This window comes from Oryctolagus cuniculus, chromosome 2 (assembly GCF_964237555.1).
Source record: "Oryctolagus cuniculus chromosome 2, mOryCun1.1, whole genome shotgun sequence".
Lineage (NCBI taxonomy): Eukaryota > Metazoa > Chordata > Mammalia > Lagomorpha > Leporidae > Oryctolagus > Oryctolagus cuniculus.
The window spans coordinates 163,043,312-163,066,421 of record NC_091433.1 but is presented as its reverse complement, the minus strand read 5'-3'; the positions used below and the strand labels follow the sequence as shown (position 1 = coordinate 163,066,421).

Genomic DNA, 23,110 nt, shown 5'->3' with positions numbered 1-23,110 from the left:
TCTGAAGCCAGGAGACAGGAGCTTCTTCCAGGTCTCCCAGGCAGGTGCAGGGGCCCAAGTGCCTAGACCATCTTCTACTGCTTTCCTAGGCCACAGCAGAGAGCTGGATTGGAAGAGGAGCAGGCGGGACTAGAACCAGTGCCCATATGGGATGCCAGCACTGCAGGTGGAGGATTAACCTACTGTGCCACAGTGCTGGCCCTGGATGCTCTTTTTTACTCCTTCACTGGACACCTGTGGGTGCCTTCTGCACAGCTTTTACAGAGAAGCCCTGCAGGGTGGGATCCCAGCTGCTCACCCTGGTGATCAGCTCAACAATGCATCCTTGGCTTACCTCTCCCTCTTCCCCTCTTTCACCTCTTCCAGTCTCCCCACTGCCCCACATAAATGACCAGCATGGAAATCTTTATCTCAGTTCTGGTTTTGGTGGAAACCTAGATTGACAGCACAGTTAACTCCCCATGTGCTTCAAGAATCCTAAATAACCAGGCAAGAGTCTTACCTCCTAATCAATGTGTTCATTGTGGTTTCTGCTGACAGAAGAAATCCTCTCGGGAGCTATTTGGTAGGAGTAGGGGTTCATGAAAGACCCTGTTGCTCACCGTGGAGTGCATGAATAAGTGGCTAGGGATTTGGAAGCACCCCTTTTCCTAGGAAGAGGGGCTGTGTTCAAGTCCAGATACCAACAGAACACGTAGCTGTCTTTGGCTTGTCCCCTATCCCTGAAAGGTCCTTAGGTACCTTTATTTCCCAGGCACAGCAAAACTCACTCTCCAGAAAATCCCTGTAAAGAGTGGGTAAACTAAACCCAGCCTGCCTGGCACCCAGAAGTGTATTTCCCCCACTGAAAAGGCCCGTTTATCATGGTAGCTCACTGGCTGGGGGTGCCAGTGCCGGTGGTGATGGTGGCACTGGTGTGGTTACTTGTCGTGGTTTAACAGATCTTTCCATGAGATGATGGGGAGCCCATGGGAAGCTGTGGAACAGGTTCTGCCCCTTCCTGCAATAGTGCAGCCACAGCACTGAGGGCCCACACCTGGAGCAAGAGGCATTGAGACCTCTACAGGAGGGAGTCCAGGTGCTCCAGTGACAAGATGCAAACATTTTAATAGGGTATTTAAGTGTGGTATGTAACTGGTACCATTCTCGCTTTAGCTCTCAGTCTGTATTCTGACTATATGAGAAACAGCACCATCTGTTGGTCACTGGCTCAAAGCACACACAGCTAGGCCACCCCCTCACCCTCTCCAGGAGTCACTTCCCTGCTGGCTTCCTGCCTACCATAGGTCTTCTCTTTCAGGCGATGGGTTATGTGGAAGACGAGAAAGGCCATGAGCCTCGGTCTGCTTTGTTCACTCATGCGGCTCTTTGGTGGCTGCAAATAAGTAACAGGGAATAAGGCCACTTGGTTAGTGCTGGCATGGAAAATCCAGAATCAGGATAAATGGTTATTCCCTGAGGACAGCTGACCGCCCTCTCCACAAGGGAGGGGTCTCAGGGCAATCCTGCATCCTGTCTGCAGTGTCATAGCGAATCTCAGCGTTGGTCACCGTTGCTGCAAAAGAATCAGCCGTGGCAGTGCCATGGCAGCCTTGACCGTGAGGGTGGCTGGGAAGCAGACTGGCCTCTCCCGGGCACCCACATACCTAGAGCTGCTCCACAGTGGGGCCTCTAGGGACCACTCCAGTGGGACACAAGTATCCCGTATGTTTGGGCCTGTTCTGAGAGGCCTCTCTCCTCTTCTCCAGAACTTCTTTCCTGTCCCTGACCACCCATCCAGACAGACAGCACCATGGCCACCTCCCCTCTAGGCAGAGGTACAGTGCGGATTACTCCAAGTTCCACCGCCTGGGAGGCATCCCTTTCCCCACTGTCCTCGCCCGGAGTGCGGCTGCAATGCCAGTGCAGTTAAACCTCAGCACGTGCCAGCGAAACCTGCAGTCATCTGTCAGCCAGATGTGGCCATCTTCCTCCTTGGTGACCTGCTCACTGGAACTCGCAGTGAGACCAGAGTGGTTGGGCGGAGGGGGGAGAGCCTGGGGCTCATTGCAAGGCTCAGGCACTGAGTGCACCTGCAGCTCAGGGATGGTCAGCTCAATGCTTGCAGATACAGCTTCCCCCTGACGGGGGCATGCTGCTGGGCCAGGCCGTGGAACCCTTGGTGTCATGGATCAGATCACTCCCAGTGGTTAGATCACATGATCACCTAATGTCCTGTAGCCAGGGCCTCTGTAGCAAGCCAGAAGTTATTTTCCAAAAAGAAAATAATTTCTTGCCAAGAGAGCGTGGCGTTGCTCCAGAAGCTAAGAGGTTGCAGCTGTGCTTCCCCGGTGGAGACTGGCTGCAGGCTCCACGCAGCATCCAGGTTTGCCACAGACACCCCGGGCACCCTTAGATCCCCTGGGTCATAAGGGCATTGATGCAGGGCACCTTGTCGTGGGCGCTGGACCGGCTGCAGACCTCTCCCTTCTTCGGACCTCCATTAACAATGATTACAGAAGCAAATCCGAGGGTGACACTGGCTGCTGCTTCAGATGCCGGAGTTCCCTCAAACATCTGTGCCAATTTGATTGGTGGGACTAACATCTGCAGCTCCTGCAAAGATAGAGTACTTCAGGGGGAAGAGAGAGCCTATGGAATATGACCTTGTTCCTTCCAATATTCGACACGCTTCCTGCATGGGTCAGAAAGCCACGCGGGGACTCTGCAGTTCCTGGGGGTAGCTACTCCAACTATAGACTCAGGAACTGGGTAAACCAGCGCGTAGGTTTTTCACTGAGAAAATTGGAGCGGTAAGGAGAGAACTTCCACAGTCTACCACCACCACACCGCCTACCTTCCAGCACCTGCTCCCACTCCCAGTCTGTTCTACAAGGCAGCTTTCCGTCATGGGCAGTAACTCAAGGAGAGGGATGATGTCTCTATCATATGGAAATTGGGTTGGTTCCTGAGTGACTTTTCCTCCTCAGCATGTTAATGTTTTGTGTCACAGCCGAATGCAAAGGGCGCCCGTGGAAGGAGCTGAATGTGCGAGCTGCAGAACGACGTACTTGACCTGATGTCCAGCCCTGCATGCTCCTCTCGGCTCTGCTTGCCCACAGCTTCTGCCTTGCAAGTGCTTATTGCAAAACTCAGCCTCTTCCACCCTCTTGTGCCCAGTTCTGTCGCAACGCTGATGTCCTGTCCTTAGAAAGGCAAAGTCCTCTGTTTACTGTTGTAGATGACTATGACCAGGAATATAACATAGCCTTCTTAACTGTGCTCATTTTTTTAAAAAATTAAGATTGATGTTTCTCTTAGTGCTCAGGTTGCAAAGCTGCATAGGTCTGGAATGGTCTGTCCCGACCCTACTTTTTCATAAATTTTGTTATTTTCAGTGCATGAAATGAGAATGAAAAATATTTTAGGAATATAATTATATTATTGCATAAATGCCTAGATGCCTCCTCCCTATCACTAATCGTGGATAAATTCTTTATGCTCTCACTACAGCCAATTCCTCCACTTGTGGACTGCATTCCACTCTTACCCAAGGACATTGTTCCCACATTTATCCTTTTTTTCTCCACTTCTTCAATGTTTCATCCCTTCTGGAAGATTCCCTCCAATAAGAAAACAAATTCTCTTGATTCCACAACACTAACAACTTACTACTTCCATTTCTCTGCTCCCCTTCTGCACGGTCTTGCTGAAAGTGTTACCCATGCCCACGACCACCAGCTGTTTTCCTATTTTCTTGTATAAGATCCCTGCGATCTGGATTTGCTCCCTCTTCACTCCGCCTAAAGTCCCATTAACAAGGCTACTATGGCTGCCTCACTGCTAAATCCAGTGGTCAGTTTCCAGTCCTTGTCTTCCGTCGAGGCTTAGCTACATTTATAGGGCTCACCGCTCTCCTCTCCATCCCCTATGTTCACAGGCCTCCCAGGCAGCCACACTGTTGGCTTTCTTCCTATCTCACTGGTTGCTCCAGCTCTGTGTCTTTTGTGAATTCCCTCTTCTCCCCATTTCTCAGTGTTGTTGGAATCAAGGCCTCAGCCCTTGTCGTCTTCTTTACTCCACATTCACTCCTTAGGTGGTCTCATCCTGCATGAATACCTGCCCCCTGAATACTGACAATCCCGAAGACAAATCTCCAGAGCCGACCTTTTTCTCAAACTGTAGACTCACAGATTCAATTGCATACTTGACATCTCCACTTTATGCTTAATGCACATTTCAAAATTAGCAAGTCTAAAACTGTCTAGCAAGCAAATCTTGCTATTTTGGTCTGTCTCGATTAGACAAGTCTGTATTAGGCTGTCTAGACTAGCAAGTCCAAATCTCAACTTCTGCTATCTTTCCCAAACCTGCCCCCTCAGTCCCCTGCAGCCTTTCCCCTGTCACCAGGTGCTTGGTCAAAAATCCAGCAATCATTCCTGTCTCCTTCATCTGTCACACCACAACTGTGGGTCCGACTTAGGAAACAGCCAGACTCCACCTGCCGCCCACCATTACTACCATTTCCTCTTGCCTGAGAAGGCATCCTAGCTGCTCATTCTAGAACCAATGAACGTACCTGTATTAACAAATTCAATTTGATTTAAAATCATAGCTGTTTTTTTCTGGTCTGATGTAATCATTCCTCTCATATTCACTAAGATTCTACTTGATCAGTTGTCAATGTTTGGAATTCTTCCCCCCCAGGGCCTTAAGACTTGCCGAGCACCGCCTTTAGTTTCAATCCCAAGAAGCAGTGAGGCAAGACAGCATGAAGAAAACTTTCTCCCTGTGAGGGAACAGGGCTTACCCTTAGGATCTTCAAGCGCAGCCCCTTCCGTAAAGGCTGAGCGGGGTTTGAAGTGCGTGAGCCACCCAAATCCACCCAAATCCTTTCCTGCGTCTCCATTCCAATGCTCAGGCTCCTCCTTCCCCCTGCCCACCCCCTCCCCCGTTTCCTAACAGAACCCTAATTTCCACCTAGGAGACCCAACTAAACTGAGCTCAAGTGATACATACAATCCAGCCTTCAACAGGATCAGATTCTTGTGTTTGCTTTGCAGGCACTTCAGCCCTACAGCTACCAGAAGTAGTTCTCTTGACGTAGTCCTGAGAAATCCCTAGCACCTCCTCCGAGGCCTTGAGCCGGTTTCTCAGCTTGGACACAGCTGACATTTTGAAGCAGGTGGTTCTCTGTTGCCAGGGGCTGTCCTGTGCCTCTGGCCGCATCCCTGGCCTGTATTTGCCAGATGCCAGTCACCGCTCTTCTCCGCACGAGTTGTAGTAAACAAAAATGTGTGCAGGTACTGCTGAGTGCTCCCTGGGGGACAGAAGATTGGAATGACCAATTGTTTCATCATCATGTGCCCTAAACTTTGTAAAATACAAACTTTATCCTCACTGCCTTTTTATTTGTAAGATTTTATTTATTTATGTATTTGAGAGGCAGAGTTAGAGAGAGAGAGGGAGAGACAGAAAGGTCTTCCATCTGCTGGTTCACTCCCCAAACGGCTGCCAATGGCCGGAGCTGAGCCGATCTGAAGCCAGGAGCCAGGAGCTTCCTTGAGGTCTCCCATGTGGATGCAGGGGCCCAGGCACTTATGCCATCTTCCACTGCTTTCCTAGGCCATCGGCAGAGAGCTGGATCAGAAGAGGGCAGCCAGGACATGAACTGGCACCCATGTTGGATGCTGGCGCTACAGGCGGAGGCTTAGCCTACTATGCCACAGCACCGGCCCCTCCTCACTGCCTTTAACCCAACTAGACCACGTAAGCAATAAAGGGCTTCACATTTGGGGAAGGGGGGAGCTTGTTGCTTGAAACCCCTAAGAGTATTAATCTTCATACAAGAGTTCTGGCTGCTACTTAGCCACCCTGAATAGCAAAACAGGAATGTGTTCAGGATGAGTAAGTAGCTCTCATCATTTGATGAGAAGGCCAGAGACGACAAGCTTAGCACACAGGCAGCACTGCTGAAAGCTCAGGCTGAGTGTTCAGGAGATGCTGCCTTGCTGCTGCCACTGGGCACCAGTGCCACAGCCGGCACGTGTGAGTGCACGCTGACACCGGGGCCCGGGCTACACACCACAGCCTGCCTGGACAGCGAGCTCTCAGGCTGCTACTACGGAGACTTGAGATTCACAGGGGAGGGTGTACCTCTGAAAGGCCGAAGCTGAGACACTCTATCAGGCCAGTGAAAAATGTGAACTCGCAACCCAGGTCTCCATCAACATCCTGCTTCTTTTATACAAGGCAGTGGAACTTAAGAAACACATCGAACTTCTACAAATATGGGTGAGGTGACAATTTATTCATGCTTTTAGGAAAGAAGCAAATTTCATTTTCCATCAGGTTGGAGGATACTCGTTTAATTCAAATTCTTCCTACTGATGTTTTACATGATATGACATATAAAAATGTACTGCAAACACCAGTTATCTTCATTCCAATAGAGGAGAAAATTATATAATCAAGTTTAATATCCAAAGAAGTTGCATGTAAAGGTTTCTCCATTTCTAGAAACCTGAAAGTTAACGTATCACTGAGCTCGAGTTGACCGTGACACACTCGTGTCAAGCCCTGAAGCTGAAACGTCTGCTCAGAGACAATTCAAGGCTGAGCAGGGCTTTCTGACAGATATAAAACCTAAATATTCACTTTTTTTTTTTTTTTTTTGTCAAAAACATTATGCAGTTCAGAGGAGAGCACAGAGACTCTTACTAAAAACGTGTCAATCAGCCAAGTCTTTGGGGAATTTGTTCGCTTAGGACTCTGGATAAAGAGCCGGAGCTGGCTGGTGGCAGCAGCCTGCTACGGTCCCGAAGAGTGCGCCTTCCTGTATTTACACATGAACGCCTCTGTTTTCCCAAGGCTAACTTTGTAGCATTCCTCGGGGACCAAAGAGCCAAACGGTGACATTTTCCGGAAGTACTCCTGGTTACTGGCTCCCTGTGAAGACGAAGCTGTCTCTGGTGCGTCGATGCTTTCTTCAGGGTTCGAGCACTTTTCAGGTCCAGGTTCATCTGTGTGGCTGCCCTTGGAATTCACAGGCAGGCTGCTCTCTTCACGGTCATTAAGGCACCGGTAGTGATTCTCACTAAGCAACAGTACAATGGTTCCTCCGGCATGGAGCACCCTGCGAGGAGAGATGATAATGGGTATGAGTTCCTCTTTCTTTCTGGACAACAAACAACTCCACTTTCCTTAAAATATTTGGTATTGTTAACTTGAAATCTAATTTTCTCTATTTAAATACAAGGGGTTTTGGTAATTAGGTAGTCTCTTCCATAATGCACATTCATTATAGTAATTATGAATCCCTAGTACAAATATGCCTTAATTATCTATTTTTATTCTACTTAAAAGGGAGGCATCAAAGTAATTTGCAGTCACATTCTAGTCAATGACTGTACAAAGAAAAAGGCTTATGACAGACTCCTAAGCATATATTCAAGGCAGCAGGCTGATGCCAAAGGAAGTCACGGGGAGAGAGTTGGGGCATGAACGAGGGCACAGCAAAGGGAAGAGCAGGAAAAGAAGGGCCGACCCTGGAATGTCAGCTGAGAGCTCACGGGCCCTCGTTCAGCCAAGCTCTGTCTAGCGGTGCTGTGGACACAGCGATGGAGACACCTTCCCCTGGGTCCTGCGGACATGCAATCCTACGAGATGCTGAAGAGCCTGCTGAGTGGTGGGAGAGGGGCGAGCAAGGAGTTACCGAGGCTATAAACGCCACAACCGAGGCACGGGGAAGGGGCCTGGGTCACCGTGGGTGGGTTCCAACCCAGGCCCAGGAGAGGTGGGCGTTTCCCAGAGTGTTGTGCTGTGAGTCAAGCGCATGAACAGGAGTGAGCCACCCACAGTGACAGTGAGGGGCTCGGGCCGGGGGGGGGGGTTCTGAAGCAGAAAAAGCAGCAAAAAGAGGGAGTGAAGAGCACCGAGTGTGGTTCGCCATGGTGGGTGAACCAGGGGGCGGCGGCAGGAGGGAGCGAGGAGTCAGAACTAAGGCTGCAGTGGGCTGGTGCACCCAAGAGGGGTTCCCACAGACAGCGTGTGTGTGTGTGTGTGTGTGTGTGTGAGTGTGTGTGTGTGAGTCTGACGGCGCTGAGAAAGGCCAGTGCCCACGGCAGAGACACCAGATTTTCACTGGTGCATGGCAGGTGAAGCCAGGAGGGTGGCTGAGATCATCTAGGGTGGCAGGGCAAATAGGTCCAGGAGCAGAGCTCCGGCACTGACGGAGAGATAGAGGGGGAGGGGCCTGGGAGATGAGCCCCCACGCGAAACCCTGAGCAGTCATTCATGTCACCGAGCCTAAAGAAGGGAAGGGGAGTCTCCACAGTGCCAAAGGCTGGAGGATAACACAGGCCATGGCCATGGCCGTGGCCATGAGCAGTCTGGGGCAGACCTGAGGACAGCAGTGCTGGTGGAGGGCAGGGACAGACACTAGGGCTGTAGCAGAGCAGACTGGGGGCGAGCACGCAGGGACATCGAGTGTTAGATCATTCTTTCAGGAGATTCGGAGTATAGGCGAGGTGACAGGGTGACAGTCAGAGGACCCAGAGTTAAAGGCAAGCTGGCCCCCTGCCCAGTAAACCTGTGAAGAGCTCAGGTGGCCTTCCCTCATTAACCCAGACAATTCGTTTGCGTGCTTTCTCATCACTCAAGTCCTGGAGTTCAAACTTCACCTCCTTGCAGAGGCCTTTCCTGACCAAGTGACCACAGCTTCTCTCTCACTCTCCAGCAAGGTACCTCGTTTCATTTCCTTCATCGCACTGGTCACGGGAAGTCACCCTGTTTATTTATTCATTAACAGCCTTCCCACATCGGATGGATGGCAGGGACTGGGATGTCCCATCAGCTGCTGTATCTCCAGGGCCCAGTACAGGGGCTGGGCTATGCCAAGACTTCCCAGGGTTTCTAGAGAAGTGGCAGTTTGCTTATGCCTCTCGACCTCGAGAACTACTAAGTAATAAAGTTAAGACTGAAACTCTGGTAGTCTGGCTCCAAAGCCTGTTCTCTTAACCACTATATTATGACCTATCACCTGTATAAAACATCAAACCACAAAATATTAAAAAAACAGATCATAAAGGCTAGGGGAAGGAGACAAGGAAGCCTGGTTACAGTAGAAGGAAAAGCCCTGTATATACGAATACATACACTTTGAAGTGGTGAACAGTGTCCTACTGAGAACTCTAAATGATACAGGAAATCATGACTATTCATCTTCCTGATTCTTAGGTAAATATTTAAATTGATTGCCACAATATGAGGACAGTCATATCTATTATTGCCTCACTTTCAATTACCTGGAATAAATCCCAAAACCAGTCTGTTTAGTGTCAGGCTGGTATAATAATTTGCTAGTGCTGAAAGAACTGTCTACTGACTCGTGGAACTGTCTAAAATATGCAGCATTAGGTTTTCAGTTAGGTCAAACCATTCTTTGACCAGGTTAAATGCAAGTCACTGCTCACGCATATTGGTATATCACCATGAACTGGCTGATAGGACAGCTGTTGAATGACCTATTAGGCTTAAACATTATGGTTACTAACCCTAGCTGAACACAGAGCACTTGGGGAGTTTTTTTTTTTTTTTTTAAAGATTTATTTATTTATTTGAAAGGCAGATTTGCAAACACAGAGAGAGAAGTCTTTCACCTGCTGCTTCATTCCCCAAATGGCTGCGACGGCCGGAGCTGTGCCGATCCAAAGCCAGGAGCCAGAAGTGTCCTCTGGGTCTCCTATGTGGGTGCAGGGGCCCAAGGACTTGGGCCATCTTCAGCTGCTTTCCCAGGCCATAGCAGAGAGCTGGATCTGAAGTAGAGCAGCTGGGACTTGAACCCATGCCCATATGGGATGTTGGCACTGAAGGCGGCAGCTTTACCCGCTATGCCACAGTGCTGGCCCTTTTCTTTTTTAAAAGATTTAGGGGCTGGCGCTGTGGCACAATAGGTTAATCCTCCGCCTGCAGTGCCAGCATCCCATATGGGAGCTGGTTTGAGTCCCAGCTGCTCTACTTCCAACCTAGCTCTCTGTTATGGCCTGGGAAAGCAGTAGAAGATGGCCCAAGTGCTGGGGCCCCTGCACTCATGTGGGAGACCCGGAAGAAGCTCCTGACACCTGGCTTCAGATCAGCCCAGCTCCAGCCGTTGTGGCCATTTGGGGAGTGAATCAATAGACAGAAGACTCTCTCTCTGCCTCTGCCTCTTTGTAAGTCTGCCTTTCAAATAAGCAAATAAATAAATAAATCTTTTCTTTAGAAAATATTTTACTTATTTGAGAGGTAGAGTTACAGACAGTGAGAAGGAGAGACAGAAAGGTCTTCCATCCACTGGTTCACTCCCCAAATGGCTACAACGGCCGGAGCTGGGACAATCATGAGCCAGGAACTTCTTCCAGGTCTCCCACTCGGTGCAGGGGCCCCAGCACTTGGGTCGTCTTCTACTGCTCTCCAGGCCATAGCAGAGAGCTGGGTTGGAAGTGGAGCAGCCAGGACTTGAACCGGCACCCATATGGGATGCTGGCACTGCAGATGGAGGATTAACCTATTTTGCCACAGCACCGGCCCCGCATTTGGGAGTTTTTATAAGACACTGACGCCCCAGGTACTACCTCAGATCAATTAAATTAGAGGCTTGGTAGGGAGCGGATGGGGAATGGACATCAACATTTCTTAAAAGCTCCTGCAATGATTTTAATATGAAGTCAGGGTTACAAAACCTATGTGAGGGGAATGTGATCTTGGGGAGAGGGAGTACAGGTGTTCGGGAGATGTCTGAATTAAAGGTGTTGCCCAGAAAGAGAGGTCCCAGGTAACAGACATCCAGACTTAAGTCACTTGGTAAAAGAGGAAGTTGCTTAGACATCGGGTAATCCAAAACAAGGATAGAAGATCTTTCTCTGTTTCTATCTCTTTGTCATTCTTTCAAATAAATGAAAAATAAATATTAAAAAATAAAGTACAATGTTATTTTAAAAAAGTATATGGGGCCAGCACCACGGCTCATTGGGCTAGTCCTCCACCTGCGGCGCCGGCAACCCGAGTTCTAGTCCTGGTTGGGGCACCGGTTCTGTCCTGGTTGCTCCTCTTCCAGTCCAGCTCTCTGCTGTGGCCCAGGAGTGCAGTGTAGGATGGCCCAGGTGCTTGGGCCCTGCACCCGCATGGAAGACCAGGAGGAGGCACCTGGCTCCTGGCTTTGGATCAGCGCGGTACGCCGGCCGTGGTGGCCACTTGGGGGTAAGCCAGCGGAGGGAAGACCTTTCTTTCTGTCTGTCTCTCTAACTCTGCCTGTCAAAAAAAAAAAAAACAAAAAAACAAGTATACAGGATGCCCATAAGATGCAGTGAGGTGGCTCTTAACTGTCTCAGACTATGTCAAGCTTTAATTTTCATTACTGGATGTTAGCCTTGATGCTGATCTTTTGCCATTCAAAACACGTGGCGTGGCTGGTGCTGTGGAGCAGCAGGTTGAAGCCCTGCCTGAGGCGCTGGCATTCCATATGGGCACCAGTGCTAGTCCTGGCTGCTCCTCTATCGATTCAGCTCTCTGCTAAAGCCCCTGGGAAAGCAGCAGAAGATGGCCCAAGTCCTCGGGCCCCTGCATCCATGTGGGAGACCCAGAAGAAGCTCCTGGGTCCTGGCTTCGGATTGGCGCAGCTCTGGCCGTTGTGGTCATCTGGGGAGTGAACCAGCAGATGGAAGACCTCTCTCTCTGTCTCCACCTCTTTAACTCTGTCTTTCAAATAAATAAAATAAGTCTTTTTAAAAACAACACATGGCTCATGTTTTCATCACACATTATTTGCAGAGCAGCCTCTTGAACATTTATGTTGTCCTAGTCTATTAAGCGTACAGTTGAGACAATTTAATATGAACCGACCTCCAATTCATGCCCATGGAGTCCTGGATGCATTCTTGGTTCTCTCCTTTATTAGCATACGTGATCAGAAAAATCATATATCCAGGGCTACTGTCTGAACTTCTCAAACAAGTGCATCCGTTGCCTTAAACCCCCTTAGGTCAACACTGGAAACCCTAAGGAGCCCTGAAGCCTTTCCGTTTCACAGCCCCTACAGAAGGCGTCATCCATCACGCGGTACTCACTGCTCCTATGCGGCAAAGTGCACTTCTCTGTTTTGTGGCTGTGTTATCGTGGGGTGGGATACCTCTCTGGGTCCCAGTTTTCTCATCTGTAAAGTGTGGGGGATTGACACATGGAAGGGGGGATTTTTGTGAGGATCAGAAGCAAATATGTATATTTTCTAGCTCAGTGACTAAATATAGGTCGCTGTTTCTTAGATTCAAACGTCACACAGTAATGGAAAAATTAGTTTCTCTGAATGAAATTTAAAGTGTAAAAATGATATGGAATAACATTTATTTCAATTATAAACTTCCCACTCGAAATCTTAGAAAATGAAGTTATAAAATATGAGACATTACTACAATGCAATCAGACCTTAATTGGAGAGCTAGGATATACTTTGGCTTAATGCCCCAGAGCTAAAAAATTTATGGAAATAAATCCAACAACTCACCTCTCCATTTCTTGTAGAATTCTTTTGATGTCTTTTGCTAACTTAAACTTTTTCCCAAATGGAATGTCAGAAATAATAATATCAACACTTTCTGATGGCAGTGGCAATTCTGAAATACAGAAATCAGAGAATCCGATAATTATAGTAAATATTTACAACCTAAATTACGAAAAAATGGAAGCATACTGGATTTTTTTCGCATGTTAAATAAAATGTAGGGCTACTAGTACTGTTTCTAAGTAACTACAAGATGCTCAAATGCTTTCAGAATCGCTGAAGATAAGCGCTACAGTTCACTCTATTCTGTTCTCTGGAACATGTTTTCTCGGGTATGATAAAATGTGACACAAGTTAAGCGGAATTTAAATGAACCAGAAAACTCAGCTCTCTAAACATATAAAATGCACAGAAAGTTGGCAGGTTCAGGAAGAACTCTATTAAGTTATCTAAAATACCTGCTATAAAATTATGTTCTACAGCTTCCATTTTCTGTTCATAATGATACAGTTTTCATTATGAGTAGTAACTAATTCTGTAGAAATGCAGTAAAATTTAAATCTTTCCTAAATACCATATTAATTTCTGTTGGCAAATGCAAAAATGGAACAGTAAATTTTCTGTTTCTTGGCTAATGATCTCTCCTAGTTCTAACCCTAACGTGAGATTAGAATAGTAGACTGTTAAACAAAACAGGATAACAAACTTGTAATTCTAGGCAGGAATTTTTCCCCCTATGTTTTAACTTCATGAACTTAATTTTAGAACTAATGGCACACCTTCACTTACTTTAGAACTGAGATAGGGCATATCCATTGGAGTCTTATTTGTACACATTTTAAAAATGACTGAAAACAAATGGTAATGCAGTCATAGTTATCACATCTTATTTATGAGGAATCATGCAGTAATTTAGTTTATTTAATCTCAGGTTTTTCTTTTGCTTTATACCACACACATACATTCATAATAACCATACATGAATTACTTGACCAAAAATAATTGCTTTGCTAGCTACTTTTATTGTTAAGACAGTATTTTAAAAGCATTTTTTTAAAAAAATTCAGTGTGTATAGATATTTGATACTTTAGGTCTGCCATAAGTTAATTTATCAGATAATATATCTCAAAAGTATATACTTTGAATAATTTCTAGCACTCTCATTCTCAAAACTGTTTCTATTTGTACTATAACTATATGGTGACACAATCAAAATGAAAAGTTATATTTTGCCTGTTTATTACAGACTTTTGGATTAAGATGACACAGAAATTTCAATGAAAGATCTGAAATTCCCTGGATCTTTTGGAATGAAAAAAAGAACAGCAAACATAGAAAGAAAAAAATTCACCAGAAGTACCCAAATCTAGGAATGTCATAAACTATGCAAAAACTTTAAAATGCATTTTGACTGTGATGGAAAGAAACAGAAAGTTACAGAACCACTGCTGATAAAACAGTGATTATTTACAAGGTTACTGAAACAAAATGGCATCTAAAAATATGCCAACCAAATGTCATTTAAGTACATTTTCAAGTATGAAAAATTTCAGGCAACATTTCACTAATAAGCCCTTTTGGGAAAAAATTTAATAATATCCAGGCCATTTAAGAGATGAATCAACTGAGGAATGGGAAAAGCCAAGGTAAAATGGTTGGTGATGGGGTGGGGACGGAGTTAATTTGGTGTTCTACAGAGCTGCTTTAAATAACCTTGGGCATTGCTATTACAGGACAGAACGTGAATGTTACAAACCTGGATACGGGAAAGAACAACAAACAGCAGAAAAGTATAATGAAAGAAAACAGGAAAAGTGTACTTGATTTTTTAGTTAATAACTGCAATTTGTCAAAAAATTCAAAAGCTACTTATTTTTGTATTCCATATGTTAAATCCTTTGCAGAATTCTAATGAACTTTGAAAAAAATGCAACCAAAATTAGATAACTTCTTTATGAAACAAAACAGTTTATAACACCATTGTAGGGCACTTCAGCTGATTTTCAAAGTAGTTCTTTGAAAGCTCAATCTTTTAAACTCAGCTGATAGTGGACAAGCAGAGAAAAAGTACTGCTATGCTAAACTATTTCTTGTATTCAGCCACTTTCATCACATATTGAGGTTCAGTTACTTTCTGTACATTGTAAAAATAAAAGTGCTGGACTGGCGCTGTGGCGCAGCGGGTTAACGCCCTGGTCTGAAGCGCCGGCATCCCATATGGCACCAGTTCTAGTCCCGGCTGCTCCTTTTCTAATCCAGCTCTCTGCTATGGCCTGGGAAAGCAGTGGAGGATGGCCCAAGTCCTTGGGCCCCTGTACCCACTTGGGAGACCTGGAGGAAGCTCTTGGCTCCTGGCTTCGGATCGGCGCAGCTCCGGCCATTGTGGTCATCTGGGGAGTGAACCAGCAGATGGAGACACCTCTCTCTCTCTCTCTCTCTCTGTAACTCTGTCTTTCAAATAAATAAAATAAATCTTGTAAAAAAAATAAAAGTGCTGATTATTTTGACAGTGTAAGTTCCTGCTTCAGTTGACAGAAACTGCAGCATGTTTGGGGCAATTACAAATGACACGACTACCACACTTAATTCCAGGTACATTTCTGTTCCATAGGGTTTAGTGGGAATACTAATGTATATCACAATGCTATAATCCCCCAAATTCATGCCTAAGTAGACACATGTATGATGCTGAACTGAATTTACAGTAGCATTCAGAAATCTTTGACTGAAATCTTTGACTGAAAACAAATTTCTGAAATTTCTAAGAACTGCGGGGTAGAGGGCTGGGGGTGGGGGAGGAAGTTGAACCCTGACTGGAACTGACCCAGCAGATGTTCTCTCTGAAGCCTCTGATAACACAGACTCGAAGTTGACAACATGTAACTGTCTGCACAGGTCTTCTGTTAGTGGATACAGCATATTAACAGTATTGCTTCATTCTGCTAATGGACATAAGAAAGCTTGCAATTGAATATGAACAACATTAATTTAGAGTTAAGTCATTTAACCTTAATGAAAAGTCATGCTGCACAGAGTGCTATTTAAATGCATTTTCTCCAGCTGCATGCAAAAAATAGTTGGCTTTGAGCCTAATATTTTTAAAATAATTTCCAAATTTTCAAATACTAGATGTTTCTATATCACTGGGTCAGAGATATGGCCCTTCCATGGGTGGTCAATGACAACAAACATTCTACTCAAATTATGTGTTCATCATCAGCTTTTGCAAGAAATGGAAATGCATTACTTTTTCATTAAATATGTACTGTCGAAAACTTCCTGCTACTGACTTTAAGACAGAACTGTTACCAAATAATAAAAGAGGATTAACATCATACAAGAAATAAAAATACCTTTGTAGCAAGAACACACTCTCTCCAGGGTGAGCCCGTTAGCCCCTATTCCCACATGTAGCTCATGGACACCTAAGCCATTATTTGCACGTTTTCCTCTAACTTCCACAAAGGGAAGCCTGGCAGCTTCCTGATTCTTGCAGATGATGGCACGTGCTGTAAGACACCTGACCGGAACACCAGGGGCCAAGCCGGCAGGGACAGGCAGGTATCAGAGAACATACACTCGTGTGGAGAAAAATGTACCCCTCTATGTTAGGGGTGCCTGTGCATGTTCTGAAACGAGCATGCCATCCTCCTGCAAGATGAAAAGAAATGAGGCTTGCCAACAAAGCACAGTTGTTGCCAACAATCTTGTCATGAATTCTATGAGAGGGAGATCTTCAAAACTTCCTGAAAAATATGTATTACAAGAAAAATTAATGGATTTAAACTTTTTTGCACTAGATTTGCCTTTTAAAACAAGTATCAGTGCAGATTTTTTAAAATGTATGTGTATTCTATTTGAAAGGCAGAGACAGAGACAGAAATAAAGATAGATCTCCCCCCGACTGGGTCACTCTCCAAACTCTGGAAACAAGCCAGGGCTGGGCTAGGAGCTGGGAACTCAGTCTGGATCTGCCACGTGGGTGGTAGAGATCCAAGTACTTGAACCGTCATCTGCTGCCTTCCAGGGTGCACATTAGCAGGAAGCTGGATTGGAAGTGGAGGAGACAGGACTGGAACCAGGCACTTTGATAGGGGACATGGCATCTAAGCAATGGCTTAACTGCTCTGTGCCAAATACCTGCCCTATCAACTTATCTTTCAATTCCATTTTTTCCATGAATAGCTGAAGTATCCTTGTTATCACTGAAGCAATGTGTGACAGTCTGTAGATCTAATTGGAAGGAGTGAAAACGTTCTCTTTTACCTAGCTATGACTTTGGCATTTTAATTAAATCAGAATGTGTTTCTTTTTCTCAAATCTGTATGTCACAGCTCCCATCTTATACTGAGAATGAGAATGTAAATGTATCTGCAGATTAAAAATAAAAAGCCCAACCAATGACTAATTGTTATTTCCTAAGATAACTTGCAACATAATGTTCATTTGATTCTGTATTTTCATAATTAAAATTCAACAATAAATACATATAATTTCTGCATGCTAAATGATCATCCTTTTTTATGCTAGTCAAAGGCTATAAAACAAATTGAATGTTACTTAAAAAGTAGACAAAATAAAGTCATTGGGGCCAGTGCTGTGGTGTAGTGGGTAAAGCTGCCGCCTGCAGCGCCTGCATCCCATATGGCACTGGTTCCAGTCCTGGCTGTTCCACTTCCAATCTGGCTCCCTGCAAATGTGCCTGGGAAAGCAGTAAAAGATGAGCCAACTCCTTGGGCCCCTGCACCCATGTGGAAAACTCAGAGGAAGCTCCAGCTATTGTGGCCACCTGGGGAGTGAACCAGCTGATGAAATACTTCTCTCTCTGCCTCTGCCTCTTCGTAACTCTGCCTTTCAAATAAATAAATAAATCTTTAAAAAAATAAAGTTATTAAGGCACATAAAGAGAATGAGGATCATCACTGTGCAGAAAGGAATACCATGTCAGGAGTATTTTTTTGACCTATCCGCTTTGAGAGGTCTTTAATTCATGCTGTGTGTTAGGCACTGTACTTTGTTTATATAATAAACCTTCACCATGACCCTATGAAGTGCATACTATTGTCTTCATATTATAGATAAAAAAAATACAAAGAGTTCTAATTTTTTTGTGGAAGGATACAGTGAAGACATAATGGTGCAGCTGGGATTGATATTCAATCTATGGGACTCCAAAGGCCACGAGTGTCCTTGATCACTACATTAAAAGGTGTGAAATTCTCAACCTGTCAGTGTTGAAACAGGGATTCATAGGTCTTCACCTCCTAAACTACATTTATGACTACAGCTCTTAAAGGTAAAACCCAGGTTAATAAAGAAAATAAACACTTCCATCCGGCTGGAATATCCACCTATACAGCAGATACAGGCAACAAAGGTCTAATTATTAAATAGTTAACATGGCCCCTAGTTTAACAAGATATAAAGTTTCCCCTAGCTTGAAATTTAATCTGGGAAGGTTGTGGTAACAAAACACCTTCAAGTACATGTGTTACTCTTAATGTAAAAACCAAGAACTCACAAAAGAAAGACCTACAAATAACATAAAGTGAAAAATGTTTTATCTCAGAGGTAAAGAAAGGTAAATTAAACAAGTCTGTCAAATTTGTAAATGTTTTCAACAACTGTAATAAAAGCGATCAGAGCCAGTCCTGACACAGGTATGGGACGTGCACTAACGTGTGTTGCTGGTGTGGTGTGACCTCTGTCACGTCTGCCTCCCCTCTGCCTTCCCCTGCTCCTGGGAGTGAACCCTGGATCCACTCCCTTCTCGGGGGCTTTGAGTACAGTAGATGAGTGATTCTGCTTTCTCCTGCAGTGTTGAGTTTCTTCTTTTGATGTGATCATTCCCTTACACACACACACACACACACACACACATACACAATCCTAATTTCTATCAAAAAGTCCTGGCTTGACTCCCAGTATCCCTCCTTTTGGTTACTGCCTCATTTCTGTCTCCCCTACCAGCCTCACTGCTCAGGAGAAGCAGTAAATGAGCTGCCATTAGGTCAGTCCTGCCCTGCTCTCAAGAACCCACCTGTGGCCGGCCTTCACTCCTGCCACCCCATGGGCACAACCCTGGACTCTGCCATCGGCAGGCAGAACACTGTGAATACCATTTTGGCTCAGGGCACCATCATTTCTAACTTGGATTAAGGTGATATTCCCCTAATTAATCTCTTCGTTTTCATCCTACTACGGTCTACTCAACATGGCAATTAGAATGATCCTTTCAAAGACTAGGGTATAACTGGTTCCCTGGTACCAGAGAGGATATTTCACAAACAAACAAGAGTAAAGCACTTTCCTTTGTTTTAAAACATGAAATCTTATAGAAAACACACTGACAATGAAAACAGATACCAGCTGAGTTCAGTGTGTGGGCAGAGGTCCGAAGGCCAACTCAGTACTCCCTCCTTCATGCCTCCAAGATGTTTTTGGGAAAGTAAAGGCTTTGAAAACCTTTGCTATGGAAGCACTCAGGTAACAACTCCAGTTTTCTTTAGTGGCTTATCAAAATGGCATGCCAATCACCACTCAGACTGCTTTAGAAACTTGTACCATATGCACAAAGTTCTGTTAAAAACTAAGGCATAAAGCCTTTGAGATCTCAATCAACAACACAGTTTCTTTGGTGATGCTTCACTGTGCTTTCACACAAAGGTTGTTGATACTCATCTTTACTACTTTTCCCCTATCATCAAACTTCTGCTCAGAAGTATTTTCCCTGTTGATTATAGGTTCACTACTGGGATCTATCTACAATCTATTCCCTGCCAAAAGAACACAATTTTCCTAGGTGGAAATTCAATGTGCTATTTTATTTTTTAAAGTGAGTGAACAGGAAAGAAAAAAAATGAGCAGCTTCCCTAAAATAGTTAAAAACCACGGATCTAAGGAATGTTAGACTGGGCTCAGTAGACCTGATTCCTACCCATGTCTACCTATGCTGATTCTGTCAGTGAGTAGAGCGTAATGCTGTCCTTACAGTGCAACCAAGTTAATAGTAAATATTAGTTAATAATAGTTAATCTGGTTTGTTCTGGATTTTCCTGGTTTCAGCACTGAGAGTCCTGGCTTTGCTAACTGGAACAATTCATTATTTGACTCCAATATGAGGCAAGAAGAAGACAAAATAATTCTGAGTGTTTCACATAGTGTAGCTGGACGAATTTAAGAGTTTTTATTATCATCATACTGCTCTCCTTATTTTATGCCTATATTAACTAATCCCTGGTTATGATGTGAGAAATGATTTAGCTGCAACAAACACATCTTTAAAAACTCATGCTTTGGGGCTGGCTCTGTGACGTAGAAGGCTAAGCCTCAGCTTGCAGCACCAGCATGGCTATTGGTTCATGTCTCAGCTGTTCCACTTTCCACCCAGCTTTCTGCTAATGGCCTGAGAAAACAGTTGAAGATGGCACAAATGCTTGGACCCTTGCACCTGTGTGGGAGACTCAGAAGAAGCTCCTGGCTCCTAGCTTTGGATCAGCCCAGCTCCAGCTGTTGCAGACATTTGGGGAGTGAACCAGCAGATGGAAGACTTTTCTGTCTCTCCCTCTCTGTCGGTAACTCCTACTCTCAAATAAATAAATGAATCTTTAAAAAAAAAGTCACGCTTCTTTTTAAATGCATATGGAAACTATAGACATGTTGCTTACTAATCACAAACCTTTGGAAAAACAGACACGTTATGAAACTGGAGGTAAAATACTACACAGGATATAAACAAAAGCTCTTTATAAGTTAATTGTTTTTATATTATGCTTTGAAATAGATTTATATATGTTCATTTGCCTCAATTTCTGCAATTTAACTTCTTACCTAAAACAGAGAGTTGAAGTAACTCAATTTTATCCTCAAGTCCGGCAGCTTTTACATTGTCACAGGCACCGAGTAGCTGTGAGTCACTAGCATCAGCACCCACATAAAACACGTCCTATCGGGAAAGAAACTCATATTTTAAGTATGAATAAAATGCTTTTTATGTAGTCAAGAAAATTGTATTTTTGTGATAGCACTAATAAAGTGAAATTAATAGATATTAAAATTCAAGTTGAAACAAATTTATATTATTCATTTCAAATTGTATTCAGTAGAAAAAATTCTAAAGTTATTGTTAAAATTGTAAAATCTGTTAATATTTTACATTTGCAGATATTTGAAGAATATGGGGATTAGTATAATCTAGGTTGTGACTAATTATTAGAATCTTGTCTCATTCTCCGAAGTTGATCACAATATTTATAAAAATAACAAAGCATTTATTTAATGCTTCCTAATCTATTTTACATACAGGGAATGGTAACTCATGTAATTAAAAATAACAATCCCCAAATGGACGATCTACTAGTGAATAATTGGCACGTGCTATACATAATAAAGTAAACACACTGCTTGATATACCAAACATCAGAACTCACTGGCCACTCCTTAGCAGCTTCCAGAAGTATTGTTCCAAGTCCACACATGGGATCCAAAACAAATGCACCAGCCTACAAACAAAAACATTAAGTTGGTTTATCCAGTCCACCACAGCAGGTACTGTAAAAGTGAGCTAAAACTTGAGGATCCACATTTCAAGAGTAAAGATTCCTCTTTATGCTTTACTAGGAATTTCAATTAGTTCAAGCCCTAAGGCAGGGATGTGTTTGGCATGTTTAACAATAGGCAGGGGGCCACTGTGTCAAAGCACAGCTAGTAGGAGAGAAAGATGGTGAGGACCTCACAGAAGTAGCCTGGGGACCCCATGCTGCTGGGCTGGGTTATGCAAAGTCATGTCTGACAGGTTTAACACAAAACGGCACCAGGGCCCTCTGCTCCCAACTCTGGAAGCCATCTGGTGTGCTGCCATCACCACGGCAGGGGGAAAGCGAGCATGAGGGATTGTGCACTGGGGTGAAGGGTGCCACCAGCCAGCGACACACACCACTTCCACCAGCATGTAATTAGCTGAACCATGTTAGTCACATGGCACACGGTTCCAAGGGGAAGTACAATCCTACCTCTCCCTGGAAGAACAGGAAATTTCCAAAAAAAAAAAAAAAAAAAAAAAAAAAAAAGAATTCCTCCTACTCTGGGAATCACTCATGTCCGACGTAGGGATTCTGGTTCTGTTCTGAAGGACAGGCAACTATCGGACACATGACATGTCAGCTCAAAAGGATCGTTCTGGCTGCCGGGTTGAGAACAGACCACAGAAGGGTGAGGGAACGAGGAGGCCAGGTAGACAGTCCCGGCATGAGATCGTGGAGCTCGAATGCAGGGTGGTATGGGTGGACGTGGGGAGAAGGGGCTGGTGGTTGGATTCTGGACGTATTCTAAAAGGGGGGCCACCACGATGGACTGGATACGGATTAGTAAAGGAAGACAACACCTGGGAATCTGGCCTTGAGAAACCGGAAGAGTTGCCTGTTACCATGACAGGAAGAAGCTGGGAGGAGGAGGTTTGAGGGAGACAGGGTATAGTTCTGCACATGTTACTATTGAGATTCCTCTTCGATCTGCAAGGATGGCCATCCAGTGAGTCACTGGACACACAAATTCAGGGGAGACGTAGGCTACAGACACAAATTTGGGAATAGTCAGCATCAGTTGGTGTATAAATATCATTTAAGAGCCAGAATGGGGTGACATCATGTAGGCAGCAGCAGAAGTCTATGGACTGGGCCTCCGTGACTCCCGTGCAGATGTTCGGAAGGTGTAGATTCAGCCGCACAAACTGAGCAGCAACACAAGCTGACGTAGAAGAATCCGAGCAGTGACTCTGAAACAAAGTGGAAAAAACCGATTCCAGAAGGAGAGCGAGCACAGCGCCAAAATGTCACCAGGTGGGCAGGCCGGGGTCGCTCTGCTGAAAGCCTGAGGGCCATGGAGCGAGCGCATGGAGAGAAAGGCAGGCACAGGCAGCAGAGAAGCAAACGCGGACCAAGACTTTTAAGGGTTCTTCTGTAAAGAGAAGCAGAGAAAGGCAGTGGCAGGGTAAGGAAGTGTGGTGTAGGCACATTTTTCCCACACTGCAAGACATTCCAGGAGGTGTACGTGCTGACAGCAATGACCTAGCAGAAACCTAGACACAAGGGGCTGGAATCCAGCACACAAGCTCACCCGTTCTGACGACAGAAAGGCAGACTACGTGGGCCCAGATTCACATGTGTCCGTAAGTACGGTGAAGAGGACCTGATGAAGTTCCCTTCTGATGCTAATACTTAAGTCAAATACAGAGCAAGCGAGTTAAAAGTATGGGTCAGGAAATGACTGTAAGAACAGAAGATAAAGCCAAGCTCTGGAAGACCGGTGAGGACAGGTGGAGAACTAACAGTCAGTCAGGTCAAATGCCTGGGTGTCCCTGGGAGATTAGGTTTGTGTTAGGGGACAAGGGAAAGCAAACCAGAAAAGGAAAGCATTAAGAACAAGATTCCTGAAATTCAGATTTATGAAGGGAAATCTTTCTGGGTATGACAAGGTCCAGGATGCATCTAAGCCAAGAAACTGAGGGGCAGGTTATTTGTGGCCATGGAGATCAGGAAGAATGATGACAGGGAGACTGGCCCGGACGCTGGTGGGAGACACAGCGGGAGGCATCTGTG

General features: G+C 45.0%; 1 protein-coding gene across 4 annotated transcripts in view; it reads right to left on the bottom strand.

Annotated features, from left to right (window-relative positions):
- Nucleotides 1-6,268: 6,268 nt before the first annotated feature.
- The window catches only part of THUMPD2 (THUMP domain containing 2), a 38,218-nt gene continuing 21,376 nt past the window's right edge, over nt 6,269-23,110 (bottom strand). For 2 of the 4 annotated variants that reach the window (XM_008254483.4, XM_002709748.5), the window contains 4 exons: nt 20,945-21,016; nt 20,346-20,460; nt 12,518-12,626; nt 6,269-7,114 (listed from right to left, as the gene is read on the bottom strand). In XM_008254483.4, coding sequence (XP_008252705.2) covers nt 6,790-7,114; nt 12,518-12,626; nt 20,346-20,460; nt 20,945-21,016 — 621 coding nt within the window. In that variant the 3' untranslated portion in view covers nt 6,269-6,789. Of the gene's footprint in view, nt 7,115-12,517; nt 12,627-16,001; nt 16,262-20,345; nt 20,461-20,944; nt 21,017-23,110 lie in introns of those variants that run through there. The other 2 variants (XM_051839425.2, XM_017340808.3) reach the window with 2 other exon arrangements.